Source organism: Pseudochaenichthys georgianus, chromosome 5 (assembly GCF_902827115.2).
Source record: "Pseudochaenichthys georgianus chromosome 5, fPseGeo1.2, whole genome shotgun sequence".
Taxonomy (NCBI): Eukaryota; Metazoa; Chordata; class Actinopteri; order Perciformes; family Channichthyidae; genus Pseudochaenichthys; species Pseudochaenichthys georgianus.
In genome coordinates, this window is record NC_047507.1 from 22,219,686 (window position 1) to 22,237,826 (window position 18,141).

General features: G+C 42.0%; 1 protein-coding gene across 1 annotated transcript; it reads left to right on the forward strand.

Annotated features, from left to right (window-relative positions):
* Positions 1-340: 340 nt before the first annotated feature.
* Positions 341-17,327, forward strand: espl1 (extra spindle pole bodies like 1, separase). Its single transcript, XM_034084133.1, has 29 exons — positions 341-1,087; positions 1,199-1,300; positions 1,453-1,564; positions 2,587-2,714; positions 3,698-3,891; positions 4,009-4,251; positions 4,436-4,580; positions 4,756-4,915; positions 5,035-5,174; positions 5,680-5,814; positions 5,903-6,019; positions 6,122-6,293; positions 6,398-6,538; positions 6,870-7,026; positions 7,698-7,807; positions 7,988-9,105; positions 9,683-10,097; positions 11,385-11,504; positions 11,937-12,150; positions 12,285-12,490; positions 12,649-12,776; positions 13,308-13,430; positions 13,590-13,739; positions 13,851-14,018; positions 14,456-14,560; positions 15,927-16,042; positions 16,137-16,220; positions 16,667-16,831; positions 16,913-17,327. The coding sequence occupies exons 1-29, from the start codon at positions 455-457 to the stop codon at positions 17,112-17,114; spliced, it is 6,003 nt and encodes a 2,000-aa protein (XP_033940024.1). The 5' UTR covers positions 341-454; the 3' UTR covers positions 17,115-17,327.
* Positions 17,328-18,141: the final 814 nt, after the last annotated feature.

The window sequence follows — 18,141 nt, forward strand, 5'->3', positions numbered from 1 at the left end:
GAACCCCCCCATATTATCATATGCAAAGTAGCTACAGTGTAGTTATGGCAATGGAAATCTTAGGGCAACATATTATATATAGGACACAAGACAATAAATGAAAGAACAAAATAGTGCAGGTTATATAGCTAGACCAGTCCACAAGTAGTGCAGATGAAGTTAACTATATACATGTCAAAAAATAAATAAATACAATAAGCTAAATGATGCAGATAATGTTGAACATGACCAAGATTAATTTGTAATGGAAGTTGTTCTTAGTTTCAGCACTATTCCAAATCTTCACTTCATGATTTTCTTTTCAGCGTCAGAACTAACAAGGTTATTGTTTTATGCTCCATAGGCTGAGGACTACTTTGCTCTTGTGCGAAGCTGCTTTTCTGTGCTCTGGAATGGATTATCTGCAACCAAAGACATAAAAATCCTAAATCCACACGACAAACTTCACTGCCAGATGCAAGCTCTGAGCTTCCTCTTGCTGTTGGACACAGACAGTGCAACCCCATCTATCTCCAAAGCCCCCATATACACAGAAGATGCCATCACTGAATTTGAGAGTAGCTTTGAGACGGTAACCAAGGACGATGCTTCTTTTCTCCTTCAGAAAATGCAGACACTTTTCAACAGATGTTGGACTGGCAGCGATGGCGCTGGGTCCAAGCAGTTGTCAGTGGCATCAAGTATATATACGCTCTCAGAAATGGCACTGATTATAGTGAAGATGCTTTGTAAGTTTGCCCACTATGATCTGGCCTCCACCTTTTTGAGTGAAATTGAGAGCAAGCTCAAAGACTTAGCTGACTGTCAGTGTACAGCTGTGGTGCTCGGCAAGTGGGCGGTAAAGATTCATTCCACAATGAAGGCCGGCGTTGAGAGTGGCCCGGCTCTGACTGAGTGTGCGAGGGCCCTGAGGTCTCTATCAGCTGACCTGGGGGACAGAGAAGCTCACGCAGTCCTAGAAGCATGTGGACTCGTGTTATGGGCTGTCGAAAGTGACCACAGCAACGGATTGAGCGGACCTGTGCTCCTGGCTTTCTTTTCTTTTCTTGAGGAGCACCAAGAACAGATAATAAAGGTTCTAAAGAAGGTAAGTGTAATTTCTGAGCTTGAAAATAATCACGTTTGTGCTGTGCTTAATTGCTTAAAGAGGTGGTCAATGTATTTTCAACAAATAACCTTTGGCCTGTTTGATTTTCAGAGTTCGACATGCCAGGCTGAGCTCGGCAGACTACAGCAGGCTCTCTGCATCAATATCTACCAAGGCTTTGGATTTGCCTATGAGAGCATGGTGGCATTACAGGTCAGGTTGCTTCTTTTGCATCCTTTTTTCATATTTCTTTTTGTATTTTATTATGATAGTATCAATACTGAAGAGTCACCCAGATGCCACTACTCCTGCCGTTGTGATTGTACTCTGCTACAAGTTGACTGATTGTGATTTGTTGTTCTCAGCTGGAGAACAGTGAAACCTTGGACAGAGTGCTGCTGTACTGCCAGGCCACAGCTGGACAGATGATGACTGAACTACGTAAACTGTCCAGTGAAAGTCTTCTCGTCAAATCAGGTGATTACATTCTCAATTACTAATGTTTTAGCGGTTCAGAAATGTAGGGCTGCAACTTACGATTTTTTTTGTTCGGCTCATCTGCTGATCGTTTGGTCTATCAAATGTCAGACAATAGGAGCGTTCACACCGCAGTACTTTTCCCACTTTAGTTCCGATATAGTTCCGAAATGCCGCGTTCACACCAAAAAGAGCCGGAACTAAAATGAGTTCATCAGAACCTTTTTACCCCCTTTTCCGTCCCTGCTAGAGAGCAGGTACTTTTGTGGGAGAAAAAGGTTCCTATGTCTGATTGGCTGGGCGCAATGCAAACCACGCCCCGTAAAACTCAAAAGTGTTGTGAAGCTGCCATTTTATTATCCTTGCATTAGCATTATTAGCATTAGCCCAGCGCAGAGAGACTAATTTATGGCAGCACAAAAGAAAACTTGGGAGCGGTGGAGATGAGGTGTCGGCGTTCTGGCGATTTACGGAAGGCTCAGCAGCTTCTACTGAAGCCAGTCCCCAACTCCGGGGACTTCCAGCCGGGGACTTCGGGTGGCAGTATACGCCGTGAAGTTATTTTCGGCCTGCGAGTAAACCCAAAGCAGAAGAAGAAGTGACGTCAGCGGCCTCATTTGCCTAATCCTCCCCCAGGGATTTATTCCGGTGTGAACGCGATCTGTACTTAGTTCATGAGAACTAAAGAGTTCTCATGAACTAAATTCTGATGAACCTTTGTGGGAAAAGTACTGCGGTGTGAAAGCGCCTTTTAGTGACATTTCTATCTCAAGGTTCGAGCTGATGTCCTAAAATGTCTTGTTTTGTCAATTAAAAACCCAACGATTTTTACTTTACCTCCATAATTAAGAGACTGAAAACAGCATTTTCTCCTATTGTTAAAATATTATTTATTGATAGAGTAAAAGTTGTTGTTTTTCATCCTGCCTATTGTTGCAGCTCTGCTTACTTACATTGCAAAATACAGATGTATAATATTGTATGACATTTAGTTAATTTTATGATTACCATGTGTCTTGCAGTGATTTCTGTGAGCAATTTAGCTTGTGGATTTTACAACCGGCGTCTCTATGACCAGGCCTTCTCTCTGGTTGAAATCCTCTGTCGGGAACTAAGCAAGAATTGCCCCACCTCGCTCTGTGTCGATAGGGTAAGTTTTATCATATACATTGTTTTAAGGATTACAGACTATAAAAATTACATCATGCTTGGTTGTCAATATACAGATTACCTACGATGATGAATCGGTTTGAAGTAGTTATATTTGCTCAATGGTTTCAAGTTTTCTAGGATCCACATTTCAGGATCCTCAGGAATATCCACTTTGACAAATGTAAACATTTTTAAATGTTTTATTCTGTATTCGTTTCACAAAGCCGTATCATAATTAAAAATAATATCTTTACATTTATGGCAGACTGAGATATTGTTGTTGAATGTGTGTATCTTAATAGGTGTACTGTATGTTCTTTGCAAGATATTTGATGCAATACAATAATAAATTAGGTGGAGATCTATAACTTTTGAGCTTGCTCCAGAAGTTTGTGCACATCAGCATCATCATATGGACAAATGTTATCTGACTGCCATTTGTGTTAAAGGTGGGTTAGGTAAGTTTCAGAAACCGGCTCGAGTGCACTACAATTTGAAAGTACACAGCCGAAAAGAATCCGCCCCTTCCTTCAGACTTCCTTACAGAGCACCTCCTCCAACACACATGAACGCGCACATGGCGTCAGCAGACTGGTGAAAGTGGCCGCCTGTTGCTGGCGAGTCATTAAAGTACTGCTGCCATGCACGCCCAATGAGGGCACGAGATACATTTGTGCGTGCACGAGATGGAAGGCTTACAGACAGGGCGGTAATCCAATAATAACTGTAAAAAGTATAACCAATTGGATTGGTTGTACTTTTTACAGTATTACGGGTTCCACAGATGACATTTTTTTTAATGGATTTTTTGTCAAAGCACTTAAGATATTCATTGCTATCGGGATGTTAAGAGCATTCCATGGAATATAACAAAAAGTGTATCTCGAGCCGGTTTCTGAAACTTACCTACCCCACCTTTAAGTAATAATGTTTTCACGTTCAAGACAAATGTCATATTTAACATGGCTTTTCACTCCTTAGTTGAGCCGCCCGTTCATGTTGGCTGTGCAGACGTCTCGGCGTGCCGGACATCTGGAGCGGGCGCTGGACTGGGTCATCCTGTGGCTGAAGGCTCTGGGGGACAACATCACTTCTCACATGGCTGAACCTGTCTCTCTGTGGGTGAAAACAAAGACTGACGCTGCCCGTAACTCTGAGGAGGACATCCGTCTCAGGTACACACAAATTATAATGCAATGACTCTTTCTGATGTTTGTGACAACATTTAAGCTCTCAGAGAATGTAGATCATTGCATATTAATGTAAAGGCAACATGTCCCATCCTGAAACAGGACATTACATGATGGATTTGGACCCGACGTCCCTGATGAGCGAGTAATGCTCTGCCTATTGGAGGAAGAGCTGCGTGCCTATAAGGATGTGGCAGGAGACACGTCTCAGGAGCGTTACAACACACTCTGTGATCTGTTGGACATCTGCCATGAGGACAGCTCACACACACATCTGCGTGCTGTCTACCTCTCTGAAATGGCCCAAGTTGTGTGTTACCAGGATTTCAGTGAACAGACTGACTGGTAGGAGCTTTTATTTAGATCGTTTTCCCTAATGAATGGTGCTCATTGATGAATACAAATCCAGACTAAATTGTGTGTTCAGACCAGGGCAAACTATTTCTATTGTTGGTCTTAAACAAGCTGGACCAACAGGTGCATCATCTTTCTGTTCATATGCTAATTTTGTTAATTTGTAACTACACAGCACGGCAGTGGATTTCACCCATGAAGCTCTACGGCTACTTGAAGAAGAACCAGAGACTCCAGAGAATGCAGACAGGCTGAAGGATGACAAGGCCCATGCTTTACTCTGGCTCTATATCTGCACTCTGGAGAAAAATCTTCAGGAGGTGAGCTTGTCAGGATATCAATATGCAAGTTATTGTCTGTCATAAAAATCGAGAGTGAAACTGAAATTAAGACTGTTATCATACTGGTTTTTATCTATCTGTGTTTAAGTCTTGATTTGATAGACCGACTAAGCATCTTGTGATTAATTACTGATGTTTGTGTGTTTTTGGTCAGGGCATTGAAAGGGACAAAGAAAAGCGAGAGTCAAGAGAGCAGTCACGGTGTTCAGCCAGTCCCATAGGAACTAATGATTTAGATTATGAAGACAAGAAGAAAACACAGGACATCATTCCGGTCTATGAAGGCCTGCATTTCAACCTGGCTGAAGAAAACAGTAAGAATATACATGTATTTTATATCTTACCAGTATAATATGATGACTATCCGCTAAATATTTGTTGTTGTTGTTGTTTATCATTAGCTGAAATCTTTTTCATTTCATTTTCTTTTAAGAGCTGTGCAAACCTCTGGAAAGAGCCCTGGATGAGTGGTCTGCTCTTCTGCAGAGTAAAGTCCTGCCTTCTGTCAGAAACCCCAAACAGACCTGTGGCTCCCTCGCTGTGACGGCGGCTCTCTTCAGACTCATGGCAAAGGTAACGACACAAAATGTGGTCACAAAGATTTTGTCTCAGGTTGTTAATGAAAAGTCAAACTAAAATGGACATAATTCCCCTAAGGTTTTCCATACAAGGCGGTAAAACCACTCGAAATATTTTCATTATCAATTGTGATTGATTTCTAGATTTAATGGTTTAGTCGTCAATTAAATGTCAGAAAATAGTCAAATAAAATCCTAGCAATTACTAAAATGCCAAAATGTAAAATCCTTAAATGTCTTGTTTTGTTTAGCCAAAACGGCTTTAAGAGAAAGCCGGTTTCTCCATATTTGAAAGGCATACATTGCAGCATTCTTTTGCAATTTATTTAATGAAAAGTGTGTTTCTGATAGTGGATTCAACCATTATCAGAAAAAGAGATTTATTTTACTGTAAAAAGATGTGTGTAAAAGAGGTATTTTAGTGTGTTTAGATTGTTAGAAGTGTTGCTCACTTATTAGAGCATCTGTATTAATGACAATCTCATTATTCTCTTTTATAGCCTCTGAAGGCTCTGGAAGCTTACCAACTTGCGATTGGACTTTCACGTGAACTCGCTGACGCCCCTGGATGTGCCACCTCCCTCTGTCAGTCAGCCAGCATCCTTCTGGATATGGGCTCCCCTGATCTGGCTTTGGTAATGCAGCTTTATAATTATTCACACTGTAGTAACACATTTTATTTGTTGTGCTGCATCTCACTTTGTTTATTGTACTATTTTGAAGGCCCAACTAGAGCAAGCAGAGAAGTTTCTTACCTCTGTTCCCTCCGCTGATGGACCTTCTTCTCTGTCTATGACGGCAGTTCTGCTGAAAGCTCAGTACTGCTACAGCACAGGACAGGTAGGTCACGCACTAGCAGTATTTATTTTGATATATGATTGCTTTTTGGATTGTTTAGTTCAGTCTATCAAATTGCCCCTCTCCTGTTTGGGCATATATCAGGTGGATCGTGGGGTAGCACATCTGTGTGAGGTGCTGAAAGAAATGAACAAGCAGAGGCAGTCAAAGAGCTTGTACCTGCTGCGGGCTCGCACGCTCCAGACCTGCAGCTCCTATCTGAGTTTGGACTCCGATGCACTGCCACAAGCTCAGAGAAACCTTATCACCCAGCACGGTAAGCTAAGGCATTTACTTCATTCAACTAAATGGTTTAAAGTTTGCAATGTAAAGGAGTGGATTGCAGCTTTCATTAAGTAAGGACTTGTGATTATTTCTCAGGAACAAGAAGCCTGGACACTGCCCTGTATGAGAGCCTGAAGCTTCTGTGCAGCCTGCTGGTCACTTTAGTGGGGAAGGGGCTATACGGGACTAACAACAACAACAGCAGCAGCTGCTCAGACACACGATTCATCGACCAAGGTACGTTTGTCCCACACATGGACTGACAATACATGCTGCTAATACAACAATAATGTCTCTTGTAGGGTTTTCCTGCAATGTTGGTTGTGCAAAGCCCTTTTCTATGTCTTTTTTGTTCTCTGCAATTGTTTAATTCACAGTGTGTATTTTGATATAATTCATTGTGTGTATTTAGTTTGTATTATTCAAACATGTAGTGTCTCTTAATGCTGTTCTTTTATCAGTTTTGAGAGCCGAGTCTAAACACAGTACCGAGTCTGTACATGTACTGTCGGTCTGCTAAAAGGGTAATACAATCTTTCTTTCTATCTGATCCCCTCGCCCTGTGCAGGAGATAACTTGGTGCTGAAGTGGCAGCTGCTCTCAGAGCTGCTGAGTTGCTCTATGAAGATGGTGGCTGTGAGGAGCAGCTGTGGAGCCATCAATGACGCCAGGCTCCAGTGTCTAGAAGCTTTGAAACTGGCCACCAAGCTGCAAGCACTCAGCCAGTACGTACATGTCGGTTAACTCCAAATGGTAAAGCAGGATCCAAAGGATGGATGGGGCCCTGATATTATTAGCTTAAACCGGCTATTCTTAAATATTTAGTTTCCTGTAGTGCACAATGCTAAATCTTCTTTGGGCTGTTAAGCTTGATGTAGTGTTGAAGCATATTCAATAGACCTGAAAATGCACCAGTGCTCGGTTGAGCATGTAAAATACAATGTATACAGCATTGTGCTCTTGCGCTTTATTGATTTTAAAATTCCTAAATGTTATACTTGAACCGATACCTCCTCCTGTACAGTCTGATGCAATTGAATAGAACGGCACAGTAATAAATCTTAATTAAACCAGCTTTATTATAGATTTGTGTTCATAGAGGTGGTGATTTAACTCTAATGAGGTATACTGTGTAGTGCTGTGGCTGAACTGCTTTATGTTAACAGTGTTTTCCATGTATTGCAGGGCTCTTAAGTGCTGTATTGTTCATGTGTACCTTTTTTTTTTTTAAACATTGTGACCGTATTAATTGGTTCCATTAGTGCATGCTTAACAATGTATTGTAGTTATAATAGGCCCAGGACACGGCACAATGAATATATAAAACTGAGGAAACAGCACTAACTCTTGCTCTTGTGATGGCATTAACTCCTCCTTTTCTTTGTCATTGTTTAAGATGTGCGGAGCTACTGGTGATCAAAGCCGAGTTGGAGCTGATGCTGGGGGAGAAAGATGAAAGTGGAATTGATTTAGACAGAGTCAGAGATCTTCTGGACCTATGTTCAGGTATGTTGGAAACAAAGCACCATGTTTTTAGTAAAATTGTAACGTGATTGACTATCAGACTCAGACATTTGCAAAATAAGTAATAATGACTTGTTTTGTGTTCTTTGCCAGCAGCATTAGGAAGCATATCAGTTTTCTTTAACAACTAAATGGACTTCTTTTTATTGTTTTTTTCTTCAGATTTCTCTGATCACGTGCAGAAGACAGAAGTGAAAATCAAACCTAGGAAAGGTCGCCCTGTGAAGAAGTCACAGTCGCCCCTTCCTGCTTTGGAGGATGATCTCAAAGGCATGCTGAGCACCAGGTGGAATAACAGAGAGCCTATAGTGAGGGATCTGAGCAGCTCCCCCCCTCTTAAAGTCCAGCCTCCCCGCTGGCTCTCCTCCCTGGCCCATGAACCGGCCTGCCCCTGCCCCTGCTGCTCTGAGCCCTGTCTGGGCCGTGCCACCGCCCGCTGGGCCACCACTCGGGCCGACCTCATCCTCCAGCTCGATCCCAACGACGCCAAAGTCAGTTTCAAACTTCAATCGGCAACATTAACTCGCTGCAAGAGTGTTGCTGCCAAAGTTGGGGCAAAATTGGCTAAACTCTTTCCTCCCCATGGACCTTCAAAAAGATCCTCTAAACCCTCCCTGATGCAGGACGTGGTGGGCCGCGTCTACCTCCACATGGCCCTGTCTGCACTGGAGCCAAGGCACAACAAGGTTTGTGGGATATGGAAAGTACTGGAAGCTGGTTTGGCATTTGTTGATTCCACAACTTCACCTGTGCTGAGACCCGTGAGAGCAGGCCTAATGGCAACCAAAGCTATTGTGTCATTGGTTACCTTGGCTGAGAAAAAGGGCTGCACTCCAGAAGAGTTCTTCTCAAATGCTTGGACTTGGAACACATCAAAGGAAGATCTGAAATCAGAAGAGAAAGCAGTGCCTCCTTCATCCTTGCTTAAAAAGCCCAAAGAGTCCATTAAAAACATTCCTGACAAAACAAAGGAGGCCAAGAAGGTGAGGATTGTCCCGCCCAGGATTCAGGGGGCTGGCTCCTCCACCAAAGGAAAGCGGCTGGTTCCCATGATGCCAGTAAGGGTGAAGCCTGACCTTGGAGCTTTTGGCTTTAACACGGAGGTACCTACTTTGTTCTGTACTCCTATTCCAAAGGTAAAAGCCCCTCCCACAGAGCAGAAGGCGCAGAGGACTGCCCCTAAGATACAGTTCAATGTGTATGAAGAGTTGTCACCAGAACAGAAAAAAGCCCAACCTGTTCCTGGAGCCCCCAGACGCACAAAGAAACCCTTTTTCAAGGTAAGCATTTTATTGCTGCATAATGTATAGTTGTTTGTTATTATGTCGGGGGAAATGAGAATCAGAATACCTTTATTCGTCCCACAGAGGAGAAATGTGCATTTGTTACAGCAAGAAAAAGCCAAAGACAGCTTAATATTAAAGGTGGGGTAGGTAAGTTGGAGAAACCGGCTCGAGATACACTTTTTGTTATATTCCATGGAATGCTCTTAACATCCCGATAGCAATGAATATCTTAAGTGCTTTGACAAAAAAAACGTCATCTGTGGAAGCCGTAGTACTGTAAAAAGCACGACCAATCATCTGAGCCGGCCTGGCTAAAATAACTGGATGGCCTACCTGCCTGTCACCTTCTTCCATCTGTGCACAAACTTATCTCGTGCCCTCATTGGTCATGTGCGTGTTCGTGTGTGTTGGAGGAGGGGCTCTGTGAGGAAGTGGCAGATTTGTTCCGGTTGTGTATTTTCAAATTCTAGCGCACTCGAGCTGGTTTCTCCAAAATGACCTACCTCACCTTTAACTAAGAAGCATGCATAATAAAAAAAAAAATCATCTTCTTTGCAATATTTCAATGCAGCTGGATTTTAGCGATGAGAGTGACACGGAATCCAACACCCAAGCCGAGCCTAAAGAAAAAACAGATGTCCCTAAAAAGCGAGCCACCACAAGAAGAGCTGTGAAGAACAGTAAAACGGCTCCAGACCCCTCTCCTGCAGAGAAGGTCCCAGCCAAGAGGCAGACCAGGGGGAGGAAGACCACCGCACTCCCCCAGTTGGTTTCTTCTGAGGATGACGAGACTGTGGTCAGTCACACTGCCACAGCAAGAAGAGGAAGGCCCAGAAAGGAGCTGTCCAGGCCAGACCCAGATTCACTGGAGAAGCCTGACAAGATGCGGACCATCGAGGAGGAATCCACTGGAGTTCTGGACATCAGCATGGAGCAGCTCAGGGCATCCGACACTGAGACTGAGGACAATCTTAGCAAAGATATTGGTGAGTATTTTATGCAATGGTGAACTTTGTATCAATTGGGAAATGTATTAAACGTATCTGACAGACGCCACGTTGAGTGTATACAGGGCTCGACATTATAAATGGCCCGGAAGCACTATTTAGACACCCGGGCCAGCATAACGTACTTTCCACTTGCCCGCTCGGGCCACTAAAAATATTGCTTTTTTTTTTAAAAATGGTCCTGCGGTATTGGTATTTTGACAATTTAGTTAAATTGTTTCGTTTAACGCTACAACATAGCGTTTTGTGAGTCGGTTGTTGTTGTTGGGTGAAAAGCAAACCGCTCTTTGCTGCGGAGCGCAGCGAGAGCAGGCTCCCGTGAGCGCGCTCCTTCACTACAGACTATCGCGCCACCTAACCATTCGCCAACATTTTTTAATACCAGCGGTAACCGGCCAAGCGCCGGGCAAAAAAACAAACTATCTTTAAATAAAAGAAAGTCACCGGAGAAGTTAAAGGAGAGTGACGGGGAGCATGAGAAGAAGAGGTGCAGTGACGCGTCCTAAAACCCTTTTATGATCAATCGATTAGATTTATGATTCGAACATTATAAAAGTAGAGTAGACATGTGGAGATTGTCCGGCTGAACAAAACGTGCTTTTATCAAACGGGTTTGTTTTCCACAGACCTTATTTCCAGCTATTTTCTAAAACCCTGTGGAGAAATCCCATTGCTTTTTTGTCGAGGGAACCAGCAGCTTACTTCCTGGTTTTAGGACGTGTCACTGCACCTCTCAATATGATGCCAGTATAAACAAGGTCTTCTGTCGGCTCTGTACATCAATGCCGACCTATGCTGACAAGTAAGTGAAGAGTAGACAATATAAAGGTATTTGCTAAAGGGAAATGTCCCAGCAGTTTAGGATAATGAAGGTTCTAATCTAATCTATTACATATTTCTAACTCCTAATGACAGGAAGGCAGAAAGCACATTATACAAATAATAATGGCAGACATTTTTTAACAATGACCACAATATCATTATTTTAATAAACCAAATATGAACAATTGAGGAAGAACTGATGATTCAAATGTTGTAGTAATGTAGTTGGTGCATAAATTACTATTGCAACAAATGTGTTATTAATCGTTTTTTTTTTTGGACGAATGCTCCAGTGATAATACAATTCCACCGGCCCGGAAGGCCAGTGGCATTTTACCCTTAATGTCTACCCCGGAGTGTATACCATCCTGTAAATTAGATTACACTATACAAGAACATGTAATGTGATGCAGACCACAACTCTTCTTAACTCTTTCCACACAGATTTCGAAGTGCTGCGGAGGGATACGTGTTGTGCGAGAGACACCCTGTCTGAACTGAAGAGCAGAGGTCACCTGAGAGAAGCTCCACTGACCCACCTCTCTCATTCCGACACCAGGCCAGGTGAGAGGGAAACATGTCACTACAATCTTTTCTTAAAGCAGTAATTGATCATATACTTTGTTCAAGCATTTCGCCATAGAAATACACTCCAAAAGCAATAGTTAGGGCTATGATATCTAAAATGTACTTGTACTTTTCTGCATTCAAATGTCTAATAACTAAATGCATTTATGTTTTTCGTTGTTTTATGTAGTTGCATTATTCCAAATGTTTGTTCTCAAACTCAGAGAAATCAGTCATTTTAATCAAGGCAACGGTCTGTCTTGTTTCTTTGCCTTTAATCTGACCCACTCTGTATCTCCTATGGACATTAGTCAGCATTGTGGTTGATCAGCCAGAAGCTGGGATAAAGACGTCAGCAGCCTTAAACTGTTATAGGTAGCTGTTTAACTTTGTTAATCGAATCCCGGCTGTAATTTTTCTTTTTCTCAGACAGTCTTTCTCTGGAGGATGTTGAGTCGTTGCTCCTCTCAGCCTGGCTGGCCCTCCAGCACTTTCCCTCCCCCTCCATCTACACCACCCTCTGTGCTTTACTGGCGTTGACCAAGGGACAGCAGGACCCCATAACTACAGCGATGCTGCACTCCCAATCTTTGGGAATCACAAGTCGTCATCACACAATCAGGCATTTAGCTAGTTGTCTCAAGTAAGCATCTTGTTTGTATATTGTGAAGTCTAGATCTCTCTCTGACCAACATTTCGGTTTTTTTATCCAGATATCCCAAATTCAATGATTTTACACATTGTTTAATTCACATTCCTTTGATGTGTTTTAAACAGAAAGCTGAAAAAGGCATCCAATGAGCTCACAGACAAGATGGATGCTCTGAGTCTAGGTGAGCCCGGCCCGAACGATTCCAAGAACTCTACCGAACAGAGGCTGACACAGTTGGAGAACATCTTCTCCTTCCCAACTGCTGACTCATCGTCTTTCCCCAAGAGCCACTGCCAAGAGTTTACCCAACAAATTCAACACCTTCCCACAGGTAAAGAATCTAGATCTCAGTAGCAAACTGGGAACATTTTAAGGTGTTGTCTTGTTAATGACTTCATTTAATTCAGATTACTGGATGCTTCCGTTCCTAATAAGATAAGCAAACTCCTTTCTCTTTCTCTTGGTGCATCCCTCTCTTTCCCTTTACAGGGGTGACGGTGTGTGTGCTGTCTGTGCTTGGAGTAAAACCTGGAGAGGTGGGTGACAGCATCATATTGTCCCGCCTTGAAAAGGGAGCTGCACCGGTCACTGTTCACATCTCCACCTCGAAACAACAGGTGAGGATGGCAAATTGTGGTACGAGTAGGTAGACACAATCTGAAACCAGACCATTTTATTGTAATTACTTACGGCTTAAGAAACATGGTGAATTTCCCCATGCTTACACGTCCATTCTTTATCAAGTAACCTGGCGGGCGGCGAATAATCGATTATTATTCTCCAGGGCTGTCCGATTTTCAATTTTGATCATGGTCAGTTTCTGGCATCCCTAATAGCAAGTTCGAGTCCCACTGCAGTCAGCATGTCGTTGTGTCCCTGGGCAAGACACTTCACCCCAAATTGCTCCTGTGGGGATTGCCCACAGTACTGAGTATGTAAGTCGCTTTGGATAAAAGCATCTAACAAGTAACATGTAATGTAATACCCCACATACACTCAAAAATGGTGAACACAGCATCTGCTTTCTTTGCATCAATTAGTAAATATGTCACACTAAATTCAACAAAAGTATCTTGCAATGAAATAATCTTGTTCATCCTTAACATCTAAGATTATAACCTCTGTCTCTGTCTATATGTGTTCTGCAGCACCCCATCAGTTGGCTGGTGCAGGAGATCGATAGCATTCAGGTGGAGCAGAAGGCTGTGAGCTGCGTGTCTGAGAAAGCCCAGTGGTGGGAGGGCCGCTGGGCGCTTGACTCTCGAGTTGAGGTAAGCGGGGGGGGGGAAGAGCGAGGGTGCTGCCCGGGACCCTGAGGGGTTTACAATGCCTGTTCTATTCACATAGATATACTTCAGTTATACACTTCCACTGACAGGACACACAATCAATGTTTTTGTCTAATTAAGCTCCTACTTTTTTTCTTTTAGCGACTGTTGAAGGAGATGGAGAGATTGCTGGGATGCTGGAGGAGCTTTCTTCTACCTCTTTCATCGGATCCTGAGCCCTCCAAACAAGCCCGGCACCTTTGCAAGTCCTTATCTGCAAAGGGAGTGACAGTTAGTGAGGACATGTTAAAGGTGTGTGTGTGTTGTTGTTTTTAGCTCCATGGACCTTTAACAGCAGCATCAGACGTTCCATTTAGGAACAGCATAGCGGCAGACCCTAACACTTTGACTCTTGTGTTTCAGGTTTTGCTTTCTGCCTCCCCTGAGCTCTCCCAAACAGACCTAAGGAGATTTGGTCTCGGAGTTTCTCCACAGTGGGACACAGAGTGTGAGCAGCTCCTTCTTACAGCTGTGACCCGGCTCGCTGACAGAGAAGAGCCCCGCGGCCATGTGGTTCTCATCCTGGATAAGGTTGGTTTCATTAGCATACTGCATTATCCTATAGTCTGCTTTGTATTTGGAAGAAAAAAAGCTCATTTTATCTAAATGAATGCTCTACTATTGTTACCTGCAAATAATCAAGTGGATCTTCATCAGAATACATTTGTTGTCTTGGTTTTTACAAGTGATTTTAGCCAGTTCCTGCTGTTTCTATACTATAATTGTATTCTTAACTAATCATTTAATTTGGTCCATGTACTTAGTTATTTTAGGTCTTCGACTTGTTGTCATCAATACTTATTTATCGCAAATGACTAAGTATGACCACTACTGGGTTTAATTTAATTCTGTGTTTTTAAGTCTTTAGATTTAACTTTTTGTAACCTAGAGAAACATTGGTAGTGCTTTTGGAAGCCTTTTTTCTCCCAAATGTAGAAGTTTAATCTTTTATCCTCTTACGTTTCCAGTACCTTCAGAAGCTGCCATGGGAGAGCATCTCCATGTTAAGGTCTCGCTCGGTCAGCCGGATGCCTTCTCTGCACTCACTGATTGGACTGAGCATTCAGAAAGAGGTAAGATTTAAGATCTATTACTGAGCCAATACGGCCTGTGAAGGTGCTGTTTAACTTCCTCACAGTGACGTTCAGTGGTCTCTATCACCACAACTGTGTAAATTGAAGGAGAAAACTGGAGGAATGACACTGTTTTGCTATGTTTGTGTATGTTTACTGACAAACAGTGTTGTGCTAGTTACTGAAAACCAGTAACTAGTTACCATTACTAGTTACTTCATTTCAAAAGTAACTCAGTTACTTTACTGATTACATACACCAAAAAGTAATGCGTTACTGTGAAAAGTAACGTTTTAGTTACTTAAAAAAAGGGCTCCCATTAATGCCCTTATAGCCTTCATTTCAGTACTGTTATTGCATTGGAGAATAATACAATCTGTTGATCAACTTGACATGCATTATATGCAATCTGGATTGCATCGATATTAGCTGGCTTTCCATGTTTGTATATTCTTTCTCCAGGTAGTTGGAAAAAGTTTTCTGTCCCATATGCCGTGTGCTGCCCGGACATGCTATCATGCTAACTAGCTCCCTGAAAGCGGGTGACTCCACTGTAGCAATAGCCTGCATGTGTTCTACAACATACCGTGCAATGGCTTTATCGACTTTTCCCTGGCTAGCAGTCCCTTGGTTAAAATCTAGCCGCTGTTGCTTAGGTGGAGGTGGAGTGGCGTCGGCTCAGTCTGGGTCTGTGCCGGTCTTAGCTACTAGCTTCGTCCCAGCATGTTGTTTTTGCAGATGTTTTTAAGAGATTTGAATGACTGGTTTGGGCAGTAGATAGAATCTTTGACCCGCCAGGACACAACTTACATTTAACAGAAACTTTATTTTCTTTGTGCTCGACAAAAGTGAAATAGTGAGAATATCTCCAGGTGGAGAAACTAGACTTGAGCTCCGCCGCCGCCATGATAGTCTTGTTAGTAAACAACACAAACACGCCCACAGCCCGTCTCCGCATGTGACACAGGAAGTATCTAAGTACATTTACTCAAGTACTTAAGTACAGTTCTCATCTCTGTTCGCCTGGCTGTTGACTATATAAAAAAACTAACAAAGTAACGCACCATGTAGTAACGGTAACTGAGTTACTGAATTTAAAAAGTAATGCGTTAGAGCAGTGTTTTTCAAAGTGGGGCCCCATGCAAAGTTTGAGGGAAGCGGGATTCTGTCTTTTTTTGAAAGATTGCAACAGGGGGGTCCCCGCCGGAGGATAATGCTATATGGGGTCCTTGGCATGGCAAAGTTTGGGAACCCCTGCGTTAGAGTACTAATTACTGCCAAAAATAACGGCGTTACAGTAACGCGTTAGTCCCAACACTGCTGACAAATGGCACTGATTTGTTGTTATTTACATCTTCTCCTTCAGAATGACTCTGACTCCATCCTGAAGCAAGGTGTGGATACAAAGCAGGTGTTTTATGTTCTGAACCCTGATGCCAATTTAGAAAACTCTCAAGAACGATTCAAGGAATGGTTCAGCAGGTGAGACCAACAGTCATGGGGGAAACAATAGAATTTGTCTTTCAGTCCACGGTGTGTTTTCTTCCCATTTACTACTTTACAAATCTTGTTATAGCAAACCGGATTGGGACGGTGTGTGTGGAGTTGCTCCTGACTCGGGTCAGTTGGAAGAAGTTGTTGCTACCAAGGATCTATACATGTGAGTATTTGATCTTAAATACCTGGCTGGCTGAGGATAAAACAAATAATTACAGTTCACAACAACACTGCAAGATGGAGTCAAAGTTGCACTAAAATCATTCAGAAGTTGGTTACAGATTACACAGTCAAAAAACGGGATGATTACTCCCAATTGTTTGTACAGTAATCGTTTCATTTTGAATCTTTGAGAATAAACTTTTCTTAGGTTTTAGGCTGTGGAAACAAAATATGTCCACATAAAATGAACAGTTGCAGGTCTTAAGCAGATCATTTTCTGATCAAATCTCCCAGTCAAAAGTTAAAACATTTATATTACAAGTATGCAGAAGAGGATAGCATTTACCTAACAGTATTTAACTGTTTTATTAAGAATTATTCACCAGATTCTATCCTGCTTTACGTTATAACATCAATGTTACACCATGTTACCCTGTGTATCTTTAGTTACGTGGGTCACGGTGCAGGTGCACGATTCCTGGACAGCCAGACGGTCCTGAAGCGTCAGATGAGAGCAGCAGCTCTGCTCTTTGGCTGCAGCAGTGCCGCTCTGGCAGTGCGCGGGGATCAGGAAGGACAAGGCATCATCCTCAACTATCTCATAGCAGGCTGGTGAGATACCCGTCTTTACTTGCAGCTGAATAAGGATCAGTGATAATCATTAATACATTTTATTTCTTTTTTTCTCCTCAGCCCCTTTGTTTTGGGGAACCTGTGGGATGTTACAGATCGGGATATTGATCGCTTCACCAAGTACTTGTTGGAGTCTTGGCTCTCTGCTGGGTCTGGAGCCCCCCTCCTGGATTATATGGGCCCTTCACGCCAGGCCACACACCTGAAGTACCTCATCGGAGCGGCTCCTGTGGTCTATGGCTTACCACTTCACCTGCAGTAGATGGACTTCAAACCCTTTTTAATATCTGGATGTTAACATATTTTTAAAGTTGCAATTTTTTGGGAATATGACTTGTTTTAGGAAGATCAAAGAAATGCCTTCTCTATATTTAAACCGATGCCTCAATTTTTTTTATTTTTTTTTTTACTGTGGTGTGAATGATTTTTATTATATTGCTATTATTAGCAATTGGTGTTGAATGCATTTTTTATGTAATCAAACAATTTCAATAAAATGTGTGAAATGTGAAAATGCGTTGTTATTAGTCACTATTATGGAACGAGCTGGGAAAAATTATACATACAGTATTATTAACAATTTACAAGAAACATGCTGTGTAACTGAACAAGTTACTTTTTATTTGGAACAAAATCAGTTCACTGTCTAAACACGTTTTTGTTTTGTTTTTTACAAGTTTAATCTTATACATATATTTTTTACAAAACTAGTTTCTTTACTTGTGACATATGGTCATGTATTGTTAAAGGTATTGAAGAAAAACATCCGGACAAAATTAAAGTATAAAATCCATAAGTTTCTACTGATATATACAATTCCTCTAGCAATAATGAAATTGACTTGAACTTCAAAGTGCATTCTGACATTTCTACTTATTGAATTAAAGAGTTACGCTTATTTTATACTATATTTATTCTTTGGGCACATGGGACTATTACTAATACTGTATAGAATTTAATATATAAGGGGGAAAAAACAGTTTCCCCATGTGTAAAGATTAGATAAAGCGTCATAAGAGAATGGCTTTATCTCAGACACTACAAGGAACATAATCAAGTTTTTGGTATCCATTAACTCATAGCAAGTTACATATTGAATAAATGCAGACGTGCAGTGAAAATAAATCCTATAGAATACATCAAACACAATTTTAGTGTTATTCCAGATCAAAAACAAAGTTCTGACTTTAGACATAGCCTACATAGAAAATGGTAAACATTTGTATTTATGTCATCTAAAATGTGCCCAAAATATGTCCGTACCAAATGTCTTGATTTATGACCAATCG